Raw genomic sequence first — 14671 nt, forward strand, 5'->3', positions numbered from 1 at the left:
TTTCATATAAGATATGTTGGCTATAATTATGTTGAAACCTTTTTCTGATGTATTTAGGGCCCACAACCTGAATAAAATCATGTTGTCTAAACAAAATGTGTTGGATCTGGGACTCATATTGTCTGCTGTAAAAGAAATTATAATTTTACGTTTAAGTTTTGCATTTTCAGCATTATTTCCTGTTTCAAACACGTTGCTCCTAAATGAGCACCTTAGTTATTTCCTTCCTCCCTTGTACATTTAAAGAAAATAAAAATGTTTGTGTCTTAACTTCTTACTTTATTCCATAGTGAAGAAAGTAACAGAAAACATTAACAAATAAGAACAGTCTGTCTGAAAATAAACGGATAAACGAACTGTAACTGCACTGTGGCACAGTTGGTAGCACTGTTGTCTTGGAGCAAGAAGGTCCTGGGTTTGACTCCCGGCTGGGGGTCTTTCTGTATGGAGTTTGCATGTTCTCCCAGTGCATACGTGGGTTCTCACCGGTTACTCCGGCCTCCTCCCACTGTCCAAAGACATGTTAGGTTAGCCTGTTAGGTTAATTGGTCTCTCTAAATTGCCCTTAGGTGTGTGAATGAGTGTGTGCATGATTGTTTGTGTGTTGCCCCCCCCCGCCTGCGACCCACTATGGAAGAAGTGATATAGGAGATGACTGACTAACGAACCTTTACTGACTACTGCAGTTCTTGCATTCAGATTAGCATTAGCATCATTAGCTCAGTCAACAGCAGAAGCTTTGGAGAAGTCATGGAATTTTTACTTGCCTAAATAAAGCTGATCAAATGCTGATGAGAGGGGTTCTGTCGTAGCATGGTTCTGTTTCTTTAAAGGGGTGTTTGAAGCTGTGGTCACATGTCTGCGGTTTCCTGTTGTTTCTTATGGCTTCATTGTGGTCATGCTGTTTCTCATGGATAATAAAGGTCAGCATAGAGCCAGGTGCGACCTTAAAACTTGTGGATTAATGCTGACATAAAGCTTTCATTTGATCCAACCGTCTTACTCTGCCAAAAAGCACTAGCTAGTATCTAGCTGCTAGAAAAAGCCTTTTTCTGTCCTACCACCACAAACATAACAAGACAGTCAGAGACTGCATACCCCTCCACCCAACGTAGGGTTACCAACGCCATAAAAAATAAAATCCTGAATTGCGAACACGAGGCAGGTCACCACCAAAATTAAATGGATTCCTTCTTGGACTAAGACGCACCTGTGGTAAAAAATTCACAAGAAAACTTTTTTCTTAAAGTTGCTAAAACACAGACACACACGCACCTACACACACAAATACACAAACATGCACTTACACGCACACACACAAACTAGCAAACTCAATTGAAAACTTTTCTTCCTTGGTGGACGTAAAATGTGAAGTTTGCTAAGGGACCCAGCATGTGGTGCAGCAGTAGAGCGAGGGAACAATTTACGGAGGCCTCAGTCCTCAACACAGCCATCTCTATGCTTTCTTTCCCCTCTCTCCACCCCACTCCCTGTTAATCTACTTCGGAAAAATAACAAAAATAAAGACCACTAGTGCCATAAAAACTCAAAATATGTGGAGTTTTCTAAACTGTGTAAGAGCTTTAACTGGAACTGTGCTCTTTGGTCAGATGAGACTAAGATTTGGCTTTTCAGCAACAAACACTCCAGGGGGGGTTGGAATGAAAAAGGATGAATATGTGGATAAGAATATGTATAATGTTACGTATAGTGGAGGACCTGTGGTCCTGTGGGCCCTTTTCTGCGTGTGGAATCACAAGCTCTTGAAATACCAGAAGATTTTCAACAAAAATCTGGTGAATTCTTACCAGAAAACTAATACTGGGTAATTACCGGGTTCTTCATCAGGTTAACTATCCAAAACATTTGGCCAAATCAAATCAATTCATCTCATTCCCAGACCTGAAGCACACAGAAAACCTGTAGGCTGAGCTGAAGGGAAGTCGGGACTCTGGATTATCTGTAGAAAAATATAGAGAGAAAGGGTCAAAAATCCCTCTGTCCTTATGCTCCAACCCTGTTAAATGTTATATTGACAGTGAGAGTACCAGCAACTGATCAATGATGATATTGGTAAAAACACATTGTTACACATCTGTACCACAGTTGATGTCTATCTTATGCTAATGGAGCTGTCTTCTTGTCCAGATTAAAAATCAGCATCGTCTTTTTACTGATTTTCATACCTTGATCTCATCAGAGTAAACTGTGCCTCACTGTCTGCAGAGCGGATCTTCGAAGATCATGAGAACCTAGTGGAGAACCTGCTGAACTGGACCAGAGACAGCCAGAACCGCCTCATGTTCACTGAGCGCATCGAGAAGTACGCCCTGTTCAAAAACCCACAGGTAAACAGCAAGCACATGCTCACCTTTTAAATACCTCAGAAATCTGCTCCTCTTTTCTCACCTGCTTCCGGTCTGCTGCAGAACTATTTACTGGGGAGGAAGGAGACGTGCGAGATGGCAGAGAGAAACAAAGAAGCTCTGTTAGAGGTGTGTTAGTTGTATCTTCCTGAGATGCATTTTCAGCCTGTAGGTGAAAACAGGAAACTGATGGGAAAAATTATGTTTGTGTTTCAGGAGTGTTTTGGAGGCAGCTCAGTGTCAGTCCCTGAGATGGAGGGAGTATTGTGGCTGAAAGAGGATGGCAAGAAGTCATGGAAGAAACGCTACTTCTTACTCAGGGCATCTGGTATCTACTATGTCCCAAAGGGAAAGGCCAAGGTGTGTGAAAAAAGAGGCTGGGAGGAGTGAGCAGCTGCAGCAGAGTGTGTGTAGCAAAGCTGAAACTGTCTGTGGGGCCTGTTTTCAGACTTCCAGGGACCTGGTGTGTTTCCTCCAGCTGGATCACGTCAATGTTTACCTGGGTCATGACTACAAGAGCAAGTACAAGGCCCCTACAGACTACTGCATGGTGCTAAAGGTAAAATGTTTAAGTGAAGGTCTCCAGCTGCCACCTAGAGGTCAGAAACTGTCTCTACACCCGAGGGCATATTTAATAACATACTGTGGTGATTTGATGTAATGTAATACTGTATGTGTGTGTGTGTGTGTGTGTGTGTGTTTTTTAGCACCCTCAGATCCAGAAGAAGTCTCAGTATATAAAGTACCTGTGCTGTGATGACATCAGAACCCTCCAACAATGGATCAACAGTATTCGCATTGCAAAGGTACCAACCAATCCCAAAAACCAAACCAGAAGCCCTTAAAATGAACACAGTGCTGTACAGTACAAGACCAGTCTGAAGAATTAATATAATATGTCTATGTGCTGGATGGAAATTACTCAAAGCTAGTTTACAGGCTGGACATGACAACCACCTGCTACCTAGCAACAAATTGGTTCTAAAAGCTAAACCACATGAGAAAACGTAAAAACCCAGTTCACTTGATCAGACCTTTTCTTGTTTGTTTTGCACCTTTTTCAGTTCCTTTGAATTCCAGAATGTCTGAAAACAAAAGAATCAAGCAATTGCAATAGCCTCGTCAAAGTCCAGATCTTAGCCAGATTAAAAAGGACTGTGTTGAAAGAATGCCCACAAACCTCAATGAACTGAAGCAACATTGGAAAGGAACATGGCCTGAAATTTCTCCACAATGATGGAGGATGTGACAGACTGAGAAAATTGGAGATATAAAAACTACACTGAATTATTACAGATAATGGTGGTTTTGAATCGTGGGGTGTACTTAGTTTTTTTACATTACTTTGTCTTTTTGTTTAATAAATACTGACCATGTTTTGTAGCTTTGTACATTTGAGGTTAGAATGAATTATTTTAAAACCTGTTCATTTCCTGTCTTAATGTAAACCTCCTGAACTGAGTGGGGGTGTAGTCCAATCCTCATGTTCTGTCTCTTGTTTATTGCAGATTTCTTTTGCGTGGGATTCTCCCATGCAGAAGTTTTTTAGTTTAACTGTACAGAATCAATGTCACATTTAGGAGGGTAAAATCTTGATTGGATTTATCATGGTTTCAGTTTTTCCATCACAGAAAATCTGACATGTTAACAAGGATCTGGGAACTTTTTACGTCCACTGTACATGTATGTATGTGTTTGTCCCAGAGGGAGACACAGTGGCTCTGACCTGTCTGTCTGTGTGTCCGTCAGTACGGGAAGCAGCTGTACATCAACTTCCAAGAGGCCATGAGGAGGACAGAGGCAGCCTATGATTGGTCCTCTCTCTCCTCTTCTTCCATCAAGTCTGGATCTAGCTCTTCCAGCCTTCCAGGTCTGGTCCAACCACCTTGGTTCAGATCATTTAGTAAACGATGATGAGCTGTATGGCCACATGAAAGTGTTGTATTTTTTGACTCAACAAAGTGTTTAACCTGCAAAACATCCAACTTTCAGAGTCACAGTCCAACCACTCCAGCCAATCAGACAGTGGCGTTTCAGAGCTGGCATCATCAGGACACACCCGCACCCAGAGTGTGGTCAGCTCAATTTTCTCTGACGCCTGGAGGAGAGGAACACAAGGAGAGGTGTGAACACACAACCACACACAGTCAATCACTCGCTAATTTTTTGTACTTTTCCCACAATTCCTTTCTACTGTTTTAGCAGCGTTTAAAGGTGAAAGGACGGATGGTGGTCCCTCTCTGTGCGGGGGGAGGAGGAGGCAGCGGAGGTTAGACAGGAAGTGATGTAACAAGCATGTGAAGTCTTTAACAGCCTGTCTGTTTGCTGTTTGTGGTTGAAATGAAGGCAGTTAACTTTGAATGATGGTAAACATTAAAATAAATAAGGAAAGAGAAATAAAGAGGAAAAAAACATAGAAATATAATGTAAAATGTCTTTTTAAAAGAAGGGCTAGATTATTTACAAATACTATATTAAAAATATTACACAATAAAGTAGATAAAGATGTTTAAACTAAGGCTCCTTTTTAGTTTTTTTCTTGGATTTATTCCCCTTAAAGTTGATCATATTCTGACAACGTTACAAACTTGGATTTCAATGGATTTTATTGAGATTTTATGAGATAGACAAAAAAAATGGAACATAACTATGAAGTATAAGGTCACCATTTTCCCTTACTGCATTTGTATTCAGCCCCCATGAGACAGTTATTGGTAGAACCGGCAGTGGAGGTTTGTGATTGTAATGTGGGAACAGGTGAAAGGTTTGGTAGCTTTAGGTAGAGTGCTTTCTTTAATGGAATGGTTAGCAGTGCTGGATTTCCACTGCCAGAATTCCTATTTTAAAAGTGGAGCATCAGATCCCAACGGAATCATGTGACTATTGTTTAGAGTATAGAACATAAAAGGTGTAACTATTGTGTTCATACATGGATGAGTGTGTTGTTGCATGAGTCATTTACCTCCAGATGCTGAAGGAAAACATCAGTGTTCAGATTTGTGAAACCCCTGTTCCCAGAAAATGTCAGCAGTTGGAAGGTTTCCATGTCAGATGTTTCTTCGATAGTAGGATGTGTTTCTAACTGGGAATGGGGATGTTACAGAGCCAGCTGCTGGTGCTTTCATCCAGTGGATGTCTGCTGGAGTTCAACATGTTCTCTACTTTGTCATCTGACATTCTTGTTGCATCAGTTCTTCATTTCACCATCTCTGGCTGAAATGCTTCTCAAGCAGGTTGTTTGAATTAAATCTGCTAACTGTTCAACACACTGGGATGGACCAGACCTCAGCTGTGATGAAAACTTATGTCCTGTAAACACAACATGGCAGCAAACATAAAGCCAAAGAGCTTTCAGTTCCCACTCCTAAGGTGACATAAATATCAGAGACTGGTCTTTAGATAGTACAAAAGTATACATTCACTGGCCATATTAATAGGTACACCTCGCTAGTACGGGCTTGGTCCCCCTTTTGGCTTCAGAGCTGCCTTGATTCTTCGCGGCATAAATTCAGCAAAGTCTCCGAAACATTCCAGAAGCATCGCACAGTTGCTGCAGATCTGTTAACTGCACATCCATGACGTGGATCCTCTACCACAGTGGAAGCCTTCAAGTTCAAGTGTCATGTTTAAAAGAAAATCAGTTGGAGCTGATCTGAGCTCTGTGGTATTATCCTGCTGGAAGCAGCCATTAGATGATTGCTCCACTGTGGTCATAAAGGCACTGGACATGGTCAGTTGTCAGCAAGAGTACTTTGATATTATGAACCCCAGATATGAATTTCAGTTCTTCAAGCTCCACAGCCTGTTTGAGACTTTTATTCTGAAGCAAGAACCGAAGCAGTGGTTGAGTTGCTCTTTCATGTTGACAGTCAACTAATAATAAAGATGGAATGACCAAAAGCAGTCTGTTCCAAAAGTATTTGAGAAGACCACACAGCTTTATAAATCGGAAAAGAAAAAGGTAGTGTGACGGTGCCTGATAAGATCGGAATGATTTGTATGAACCTAACTGCTAACTGTAAGCAAAGCTGAATTTAGGCTGCTTCATTAAGTCCAGCTTAAATACTAAAATACTCAGACTGAGCTGGATAACTCTGGATGGCTTAAAATAAAGCCTGAAATTTATAAAAGCGTTTAATCGGTTGGAAAACAAACAAAGGGGGAATTTCAATGCTTTTTGGTGTTACAACCACTTTACAATCTGAAAAAAAATCTATATTTGGATTGTGAAACTAGAATATTCAGCACCAATGACAGAGTCTTTAAAAACTGCATGTAATTTTGAAACCTTTACCTTTGTAAAAACAAAAGAGTGAGTATTTTTAGGTTTCCCATAAATGTCTCTAATATCTCTGATCTTAGTATCCAGTCTCAACACCTCCCTGTTCACCACTGATGGAAAGGAAATCCAGTCCTCTGTTTCTTTGGATAAATCTGTCCCCGTGTCCTTATAGTTTGTTGATAATTTAATTAAGATGACCTTCTGTATTTTAGCTGTTAAACAGCCAAGACTCCCATAGTTTTTCAAGTTGCACACATTCATCTTAAAGCAGAGCTAGCTGAGCTGAAGTAAGCTTAGTAGGTCTTCATTTGCTGACTTGGAAATAATGTAGATGTCTCCAGGTGGAGCTTTAGGTGTTAGGTAAACGTTTTTAACAATGTCTAAATATTTGTTATGTAAGGGTTCCAAAAGATCATAAACATTAATCTGCAACAGTGCCACACCAACCTGCTGCCATTTTCAGTGGGACTGGCACCAAACATCATCTGTAGGTCAGAGGCAATACGCTTAACTGGTGAGGAAAGCACCCACTGGCTTCAGATCAGAATATGATTGATCAATCTGATCTTATGCTATGATTTACTTTAAGTGAGTCAAATCAAATTTATGAATAACAATAATACACTTTTTTTTCTATCCATTGCTCTACTCCGGGTTTGAGCCCATTTCCTGTTCATCTCTGAGAACTCACCACACGTATCTCTGGATTTGAACTCATACTCGTCATCTTCTGCTTTATCCGGGACTGGGTTGTGGGGGCAGCAGACTCAGCAGAGACACCCAGACGTCCCTCTCCCCACACACCTCCTCCAGCCCAAGGCGTTCCCAGGCCAGCCGAGAGACATAGTCCCTCCAGCGTGTCCTGGGTCGTCCCCTGGGCCCGATGGGACGTGCCTAAAACACCTCCTGAGGAAGGTGTTCAGGAGGCATCCGGTATAGATGCCCGAGCCACCTCAACTGGCTCCTCTCAATGTGGAGGAGCAGCGGTTCTACTCCGAGCTCCTCACCCTATCTCTAAGGGAGTGCTCGGCCACCCTACAGAGGAAGCTCATTTTTAGCCGCTTGTATCCGGGATCTCGTTCTCTCGGTCATGACCCAAAGTTCATGGCCATAGGTGAGGGTAGGAACGTAGACCTACTAGTAAATGTAGAGTTTTTGGATTTGAACTGTTGTTCCTTTTAAAGCGCGTGGTATGCTGGAAGAGGATTTTAAAGCGATGTTTGGAACACGCTTGAATCTGGGCTCTCAGCTGCCTTAACACTTTTGCTATTAACTGTCTGGAGGCAGGGACAGGAATGTGTCCTCTGATTGGTTCCTCTCAGCAACTGTTCTTGCTAATACTGAATTCTACTGTCTGTCAATATTTACCATCTGATACCACTGAATGCATGCCTGCTGGGTTTTTAACCAATTCACACCTTCGCAGAAGTTATTGAAATCCAGTGCATATAAGGTCAGACTGACCCAGTCTGTTGGGAAGGATGTGGAGTGGTAAAGCTTAAAAGGAAATGTCAAAGTTAAAAAAATTTTTTTTGGTGAAAAGACTGATAAGCATCTTACCTGCAGTAGATAACATGGGTGCAGAACAGTGCATCATCTGACTCTCCTCAGCCAGCTGTGCTTTGGTTTGATGTTGGATTTCTTACAGTCTGTTTTATTTCCCCTCCTTCTCTCACTACTCCTCCTCTTTCTCTCACCACAGATGATGAAGATCGACCCTATCAGTAGGCCCATCCCTGTTCAGATACCCAGTCTCTCTCCCCAGTCTCAGACTCCCCCCTCCCGGAGCAGCTACACTGACGGGCTTGTTGCAACCGAGGACTCCTCCTCCTCTCAGTCCCCCCCCTCGCCTCCTCCCCCTCCGCCCCCCATGGCAAGTGTGGCCCATCAGGCGGCACCACCTTCCTCCTACGTGAAGTACAGCACTCTGGCTCGTTTGCAAAGTCAGAACCAGTCCATAATGCAACAGGCAGGCAGCGTTGGCCCAGCTTCCCTTCCCATGCAGAACTACAACACCCTTCCAGCTTCTTACGGCACCTCCCCTCCATCCCCCCCTCCTCCTCCCCCACCTACAGCGCCAGTTCCCGGCTCAGCAATGGCTGCTCTGAAGTTTGGTCTGCCGAGCCCCAACTCTCTGCCACCGCCGCCTCTACCAGAGGAGGAGGCACAGGAGCCTCAATGCCTCCCACCTCCTCCTCCAGAGAGCCTTGATGCCAATGGGTTGCCCCCTCCTCCCTCTCCGGAGCCCCTCCTTAATCCCTGCCATCTGCTCTCCAACGCAGGCCTGCAGCAGTTCCTATCGCAGAAGTTCCCCAACATGGTTTATGACTTTAACCCAGCAGCACTGCAGAATAGCTCCACCCCACCTCCTCCACCTCTCGCAGAACTGTCTCCCCCAGCTTCACTCCAAGTCCTCCGGCCTCTGTCCCCTAATGCACCCCCACCTGCTCCTCCAAAAACCTTCTCTGGTGGGTTCCCCCCACTGACCGCTCCCAAACCATCAGGCCCCTCCTCCCTCCCCCTTGCTCTCTCACCTGTGTCTCCCACCCAACCACTTACTGGACATGGTCCTGTCCGAAAGCAGCAGAGCTTCTCTACGGGACACTCTCCAAATCAGCCCCCTCCTACTCTGCCCAAACAGCACAGCCTCTCCTCCAAAAACCTGTCCATCTCTCCATCCTCTTCCTCTATGTCCATCTCCATCGCAGCTGCTACCTCCTCTTTGGTCAAACAGATTGTCAATCAGTTCCCAGGTAACACCTCCCCTCTGCCTGCCTCCAGTTCTGCCCCTCAGTCACCTCCTGCAGTGAAGGCCAAACCAAAGTGGCAACTAGGGGGTGCTGCAGCTCCACAGTCACCAGAGTTCCCCCCACCTCCTCCTGACAACTCCTTAGGTGATTTTCCTCCTCCTCCTTCTTCCTCCTCCTCCTCCAAGACGGGCTCTCCCATCAAGAAGTCCCCCTCAACCTCGTCCACTGGATCTACCAAGCGTGGGCCTCCACCCACTCCACAGAGAGCATCCTCCATGAAAGACACTCAGGATGAGAGGCCCAAGAAGGTAGAGAGCCTGCTGAGTAAATTTGGCCAAGCCTCTCAGACAGGAACATCATCAAGCTCCTCCTCAGCAACAGGTTCTCCTTCCAAAGACTCCGCCACACTTCCTGCTCCGCTCCCCAAGCCAGGGAAGCTGAATCTGGCCAATCTGCCACTGGTGATCCAAGGACTGCAGACCGGCCAGCAACAACAGCCTGACTTCCCATCTCCCCCTCCCCCACCTCCACCCCCCCAGCATCCTCACCTCGACTCATCAGCTGACTACTTCCCTCCTCCCCCAACCGAATCAGAGCTTTTCCCTCCCCCACCTCACCCCTCAGAGTTCCACCACCCTCCCAAGGTTGCCGTGGTGAACCCCCAACCTCAGATGCAGCCTTCTCTACAGTCGGCAACATCCACCTTCTCGTCATCATCACCGTCATGGAAACAAGGTTCACTTAAGAAAGGGGCGGTGCCTCCTCCGGGGATGAACCGGTGCAGTAGCAACACTGCACAGTACGACAACACAATCTCACTGCCTCTCTCCCCTCCTCCTCTGTCCCAAACCCCGCCCCCCTCCCTCTCTTCTTATTCCTCTTCCTCCTCCTCTCCTGTCCCCCCTACCTCTCCAAAATCAGCCGGACCTGTCTCCCTGGCATTGAAGCCTCACTTCCTGGAGGACCTCAACCGCACGCTGAAGAGAAAGTCTGTGTCACGCCACGGCTCACTCACCTCCTCCCACCTGATCTCCTCCTCCAAGATGGAGCTTGTGGGCACCATGGATGACATGGCGCTCCTCCCGCCTCCCCCCCCTGAGCTCCTGCAGCAGCAGCAGGGGGTTCGAGGACACTCCCATACTCTGTCGCGACACCACGGGCACTCCCAATCAGCCAAACACGGCAACATCTCAGGCTATGCAACGCTGCGGCGAGGCCCGCCTCCCGCTCCTCCCAAACGGGACCAAAGCACCAAACTGACCAGTGAGTGGTAGGATGCAGTGACTCTGACTGTTGCTCACTAAAGAAACTGACCAATTAGATCCCATTGTTCCTGCAGAGAGGAAAAAAAAAAAACATCTCTCCTTAGTCCCAAAATATTCCTCTTTGGATCCCAAGCAAGTAGCAAACAGTGTTTCCTACTCCTAATCTCAGATTAATCCTCATTATTCCATCGTTACATGTTTAATCCAACATGAGTAACAATATAAATATATAAATATATATATGTATATAGTTGGCAAGACAGAAAACCCCCCTCTCCAGCCTTTTTTTCACATCTGTGCAGCTTTGCATTGAAACATACTAAAGACTTGAAGTGACATTTGGCTGCAATATATACCAGGTACTGCATGGACTGAGGCTACGGAAGGAGATCAGTGGAAGGAACCAGGAAACAGGAAGGTCGATGATGATGATGATGTGTATAAAAGTGTATATTGTGAGAGTTGTGTGGGGAAGCGTGTGTGTGTGTGAGGGGGGGAGGGCAATCCTAGAGGGAGCATTGCCATTTTGTTAACCCTTTTTTGCGTGTTTTTATATCAAATAATTTAATACTGGAAAAATATTGTAATAAGTATTTTGAATTTGAAGAAGCGTAAAAAGAGAATGAATTTGATTGGACATGGGTCTGTTTTCTACAAGCACCTGGTTTGCCAGACTTACAGTTAATGTTCGGTTTAATTTAATCAAAATGTGTTTTGGCTGATCTGTTGGTTAGTTAAACATGGGCTCGATCCCACTCCACCATCTGGTTTCGATATAAAAAGGCCCCTTTTCTTTGACCATCAGGAATCTATGTACCTGCTGTTGGGTGTCATTTAGATGGCCACTGTGCTCAGCTGAATTATTTATACCCTTAAAATTGTTCACATTTTTATACATGATAAAAATGTGCATAATAAATGCACAAGTATGTGCATAAGTATGTGCAACCACATACTTCAGTGTATTTATTAGGATTTCATGTGATAGATCAGCACAAAGTGGTGCATAATTGTGAAGTATCAGGAAAATTAAACATGTTTCTCAGTATTGTTTAAATAAGATCAACAGGGTCAATACTTTCTTTTAAGTAATTTCTCTACCAGCTCTGCACATCTAGAGTGAAAATTACTCCCAAAAATTACTTTTTACAAATCAATGATAGCAAACAGTTTTTTTTAACTCCGTCTTGTTTCTCTGTTCCTGCTGGAGGAAAACAGCCCTGCAGCATGATATTGCCTCTACCATTTTTTGTTTTATTCAAGGTGATATCCAGCCATAGTTTTTCTACCACACATAGCATGTTTGCTGTGTCCTCTACATGGCCTGTCCCATTTGCAGATGGTACTTCTGATGGCTGGAGAGCACGACTAACGGTTTTTCTGTCAACAGGTCCTTCCACCTGAACTGCGGATCTTTGCAGCTCCTCCACAGTTACCACAGGCCTCTTGGCTGTTTTTCTGGTTAATGCTCTCCTTGTCCCACATGTCAGTTTAGGTGGGCGGTCATGTCTTGGTAGGTGTGCATTTATGCATTCATCTTCCCATTGACAGATGATGGATTGAGATGAAAATGTATGAGATGTTTGAAATGTTTAAAGCTTGGGATATTGTTTTCAAGCCTATCCCTGACCTGACTTCTGACGGCAGACTGTTGCCCTGGATTTTATTTAGATGTATCAGAGTAAAGGGGGATGAATACATCCACTTCACAATTATGCCTTACTTTGTGTTGATCCGTTGCATTAAATCCCATTGAAACATCTTGATTTTTTATTTGTTTTTGTAACGTTACAGAATGTGAAACAGTTCATGGAGCATGAAAACTTGATGTCAACCGCGTCTCCATTTCCAAATGTTCCAGTGCTCTCATCCTGGCTACAGGAATAGAGCCGGGCCCGGGCACAGGCTGGTATTGGTCAGAATGTTTAAATGTACAGAAAAAACTTTTTGTAAGCCCATCAGAAAATCAGCCAGTGAGGTTAGCATCAGATTGCAGGCACTTTACAGTCTGTGTCATGTAGTATTGTAGCACCATTTATTGTCTTCCCTTCCCTCGGAGCTGCCAGGGCAGCAGGGATGCAGCTTGAACATCCATCCTGTTCAGGAACACAGCTGGCTGGTGCCTGTTCCAGCTAACCTTGGACTGAGAGGCAGGACGCACATCAGACAGGCTGAAGTAACCCAAACTAACACCTAAAGGCAGTTTCTCACAGAAAGAACGTGGCTTTAGATTTGAACCAGTCCTAGCGCAGTGTGCCAGCCCACCTCTTCTTCATCTCCACCCTGCAGATTGAAAACTATTGTCAGATTTGAAGTCCAACTTAGTATGAGGGGAGCCACACTGTGATGAGCAGCAGCATGAAGAATCTCATGAAACCAGCACGTTGGATCCGATTGTTCCACCATGGAGCCAATCAGTTCCATCTAACTCAACCTGGGGGAAGGTTTCTTGGTAGTAGGTCCATCCTGTCCTTGTCATTGTGGTCAGTCACTTTGCTAGTTGGTTTGTTTCTGGCTTTGTGTTCTGGCAGTGTGTGGTAGCCCTAGAAATGCCCTGGGAACAAGTGACTGTAAAACAAATGGCTCCCCCTGCTGACAGGTGGATGGAATGCCTGCAGTTTAGGGTTTAAGACTCACAGCCTGTTCTTCATTGTGGAGCGAAGCTTGGAGAACCAGCCCCTCTGTAGGCCTTAATCAGCAGAACACTGAGGTTGAAAATAATGATGCCATTTGTTAACAAGTGTTTAGAAACTGACCACAACCTTCAGAAAATAGATATATATGTAGGAGGGTGGTGTGACTAAATCCACTGGACTGCATGGTCATGTGAGGGTTACTCAAAGGGAACTTCCTGGTTTCTGCAGAAATACCCAGAACTTTTTCTGGGAAAGCAGCTCTGTTTGGATTCTTCTCCTTGAGCTGCTCCATTTCAGTGCAGATGGTAGACATTACACAGGTCAGAGGGAATATCTAATCCTTAAAACAGGCCTGTTAGATGAGTTTGTACTCCAGAGGTAGCCTTCAAAAGTGCTAATTCTTTGAAGGTATAACCCAGGAACCTCTAGGGGGTGCTATTTTGACCTTATGTCAGAGCAGCTTTAATCATAAAGATGAAAACAGAGGCTGCTTTATGTTCCTTAGATTAGATAAATTTTAAATGTACCTCAAGCTCATGTGTCCAAGTAGAACATGAAGCAGTTGACTAGAACTTTACAGTGCATCCAGAAGGTATTCACAGCTCTGCACTTTTTCTACATTTAGTTATGTTGCAGCCTTATTGCAAAATGTATAAAATGGATATTTTTCCTCAAACATTCTACACATGGTACCCCATTATGACAATGTAAAATAAATAACATTTATGTAAGTATTCATAGCCTTTGCTTAATACTTGTTGATCCATCTTTCGCAGCAATTACAGTCTCCAAGTCTTTTTGAATAGGAGGCCAGCAGCTCAGCACACCTATCTCTAGGCAGTTTGGTTCATTTTTCTTTGCAGTACATCTGAAGCTCCATCAGGTTGGATGGGAGACGTCTGTGCACAGCCATTTTCAGATCTCTCCAGAGATTTTCAATCAAATTCAAGACAGGACTCTGGCTTGGCCACCCCAGGACACTCAGAGTGGTTTTGAAGCCACTCATTTGAGTTCTTGGCTTGTGTTCTATGGGTCATTGTCTTGATGAAAATTGAACTGTTTCCCCAATCTGAGGTCAACAGCACTCTGGAGCAGGTTTTCATCCAGGATTTCTCTGTACATTACTGCATCCATCTTTTCCTCTACCCTGACTAGTCTGCCAGTTCCTGCTGCTGAAATACATAACCATAGCATGATGCTGCCACCACCATGCTTCACTGTAGGGATGGCATTGGCCTGGTGATGGCTGGTGCCTGGTTTCCTCCAAACATGACGCCTGGCATTCAAACCAAACAGTTAAATCTTTGTCTCATCAGTACGGATAATTTTCTTTCTCATGGTCCAAGCCCTTCAGGTGCCTTTTGTTATCCTC

General features: G+C 44.4%; 1 protein-coding gene across 2 annotated transcripts in view; it reads left to right on the top strand.

The window, feature by feature from the left end:
* The window catches only part of raph1a (Ras association (RalGDS/AF-6) and pleckstrin homology domains 1a), a 96620-nt gene extending 84191 nt beyond the window's left edge, over positions 1-12429 (top strand). For both annotated transcript variants that reach the window (XM_047370000.1, XM_047370001.1), the window contains 8 exons: positions 2227-2348; positions 2430-2495; positions 2583-2726; positions 2815-2925; positions 3074-3172; positions 4116-4236; positions 4359-4489; positions 8351-12429. In XM_047370000.1, coding sequence (XP_047225956.1) covers positions 2227-2348; positions 2430-2495; positions 2583-2726; positions 2815-2925; positions 3074-3172; positions 4116-4236; positions 4359-4489; positions 8351-10672 — 3116 coding nt within the window. In that variant the 3' untranslated portion in view covers positions 10673-12429. The remainder of the gene's footprint in view (positions 1-2226; positions 2349-2429; positions 2496-2582; positions 2727-2814; positions 2926-3073; positions 3173-4115; positions 4237-4358; positions 4490-8350) is intronic.
* The last annotated feature ends 2242 nt before the right edge of the window (positions 12430-14671 follow it).

This window comes from Girardinichthys multiradiatus, chromosome 7 (genome assembly GCF_021462225.1).
Source record: "Girardinichthys multiradiatus isolate DD_20200921_A chromosome 7, DD_fGirMul_XY1, whole genome shotgun sequence".
NCBI classification, from domain to species: domain Eukaryota; kingdom Metazoa; phylum Chordata; class Actinopteri; order Cyprinodontiformes; family Goodeidae; genus Girardinichthys; species Girardinichthys multiradiatus.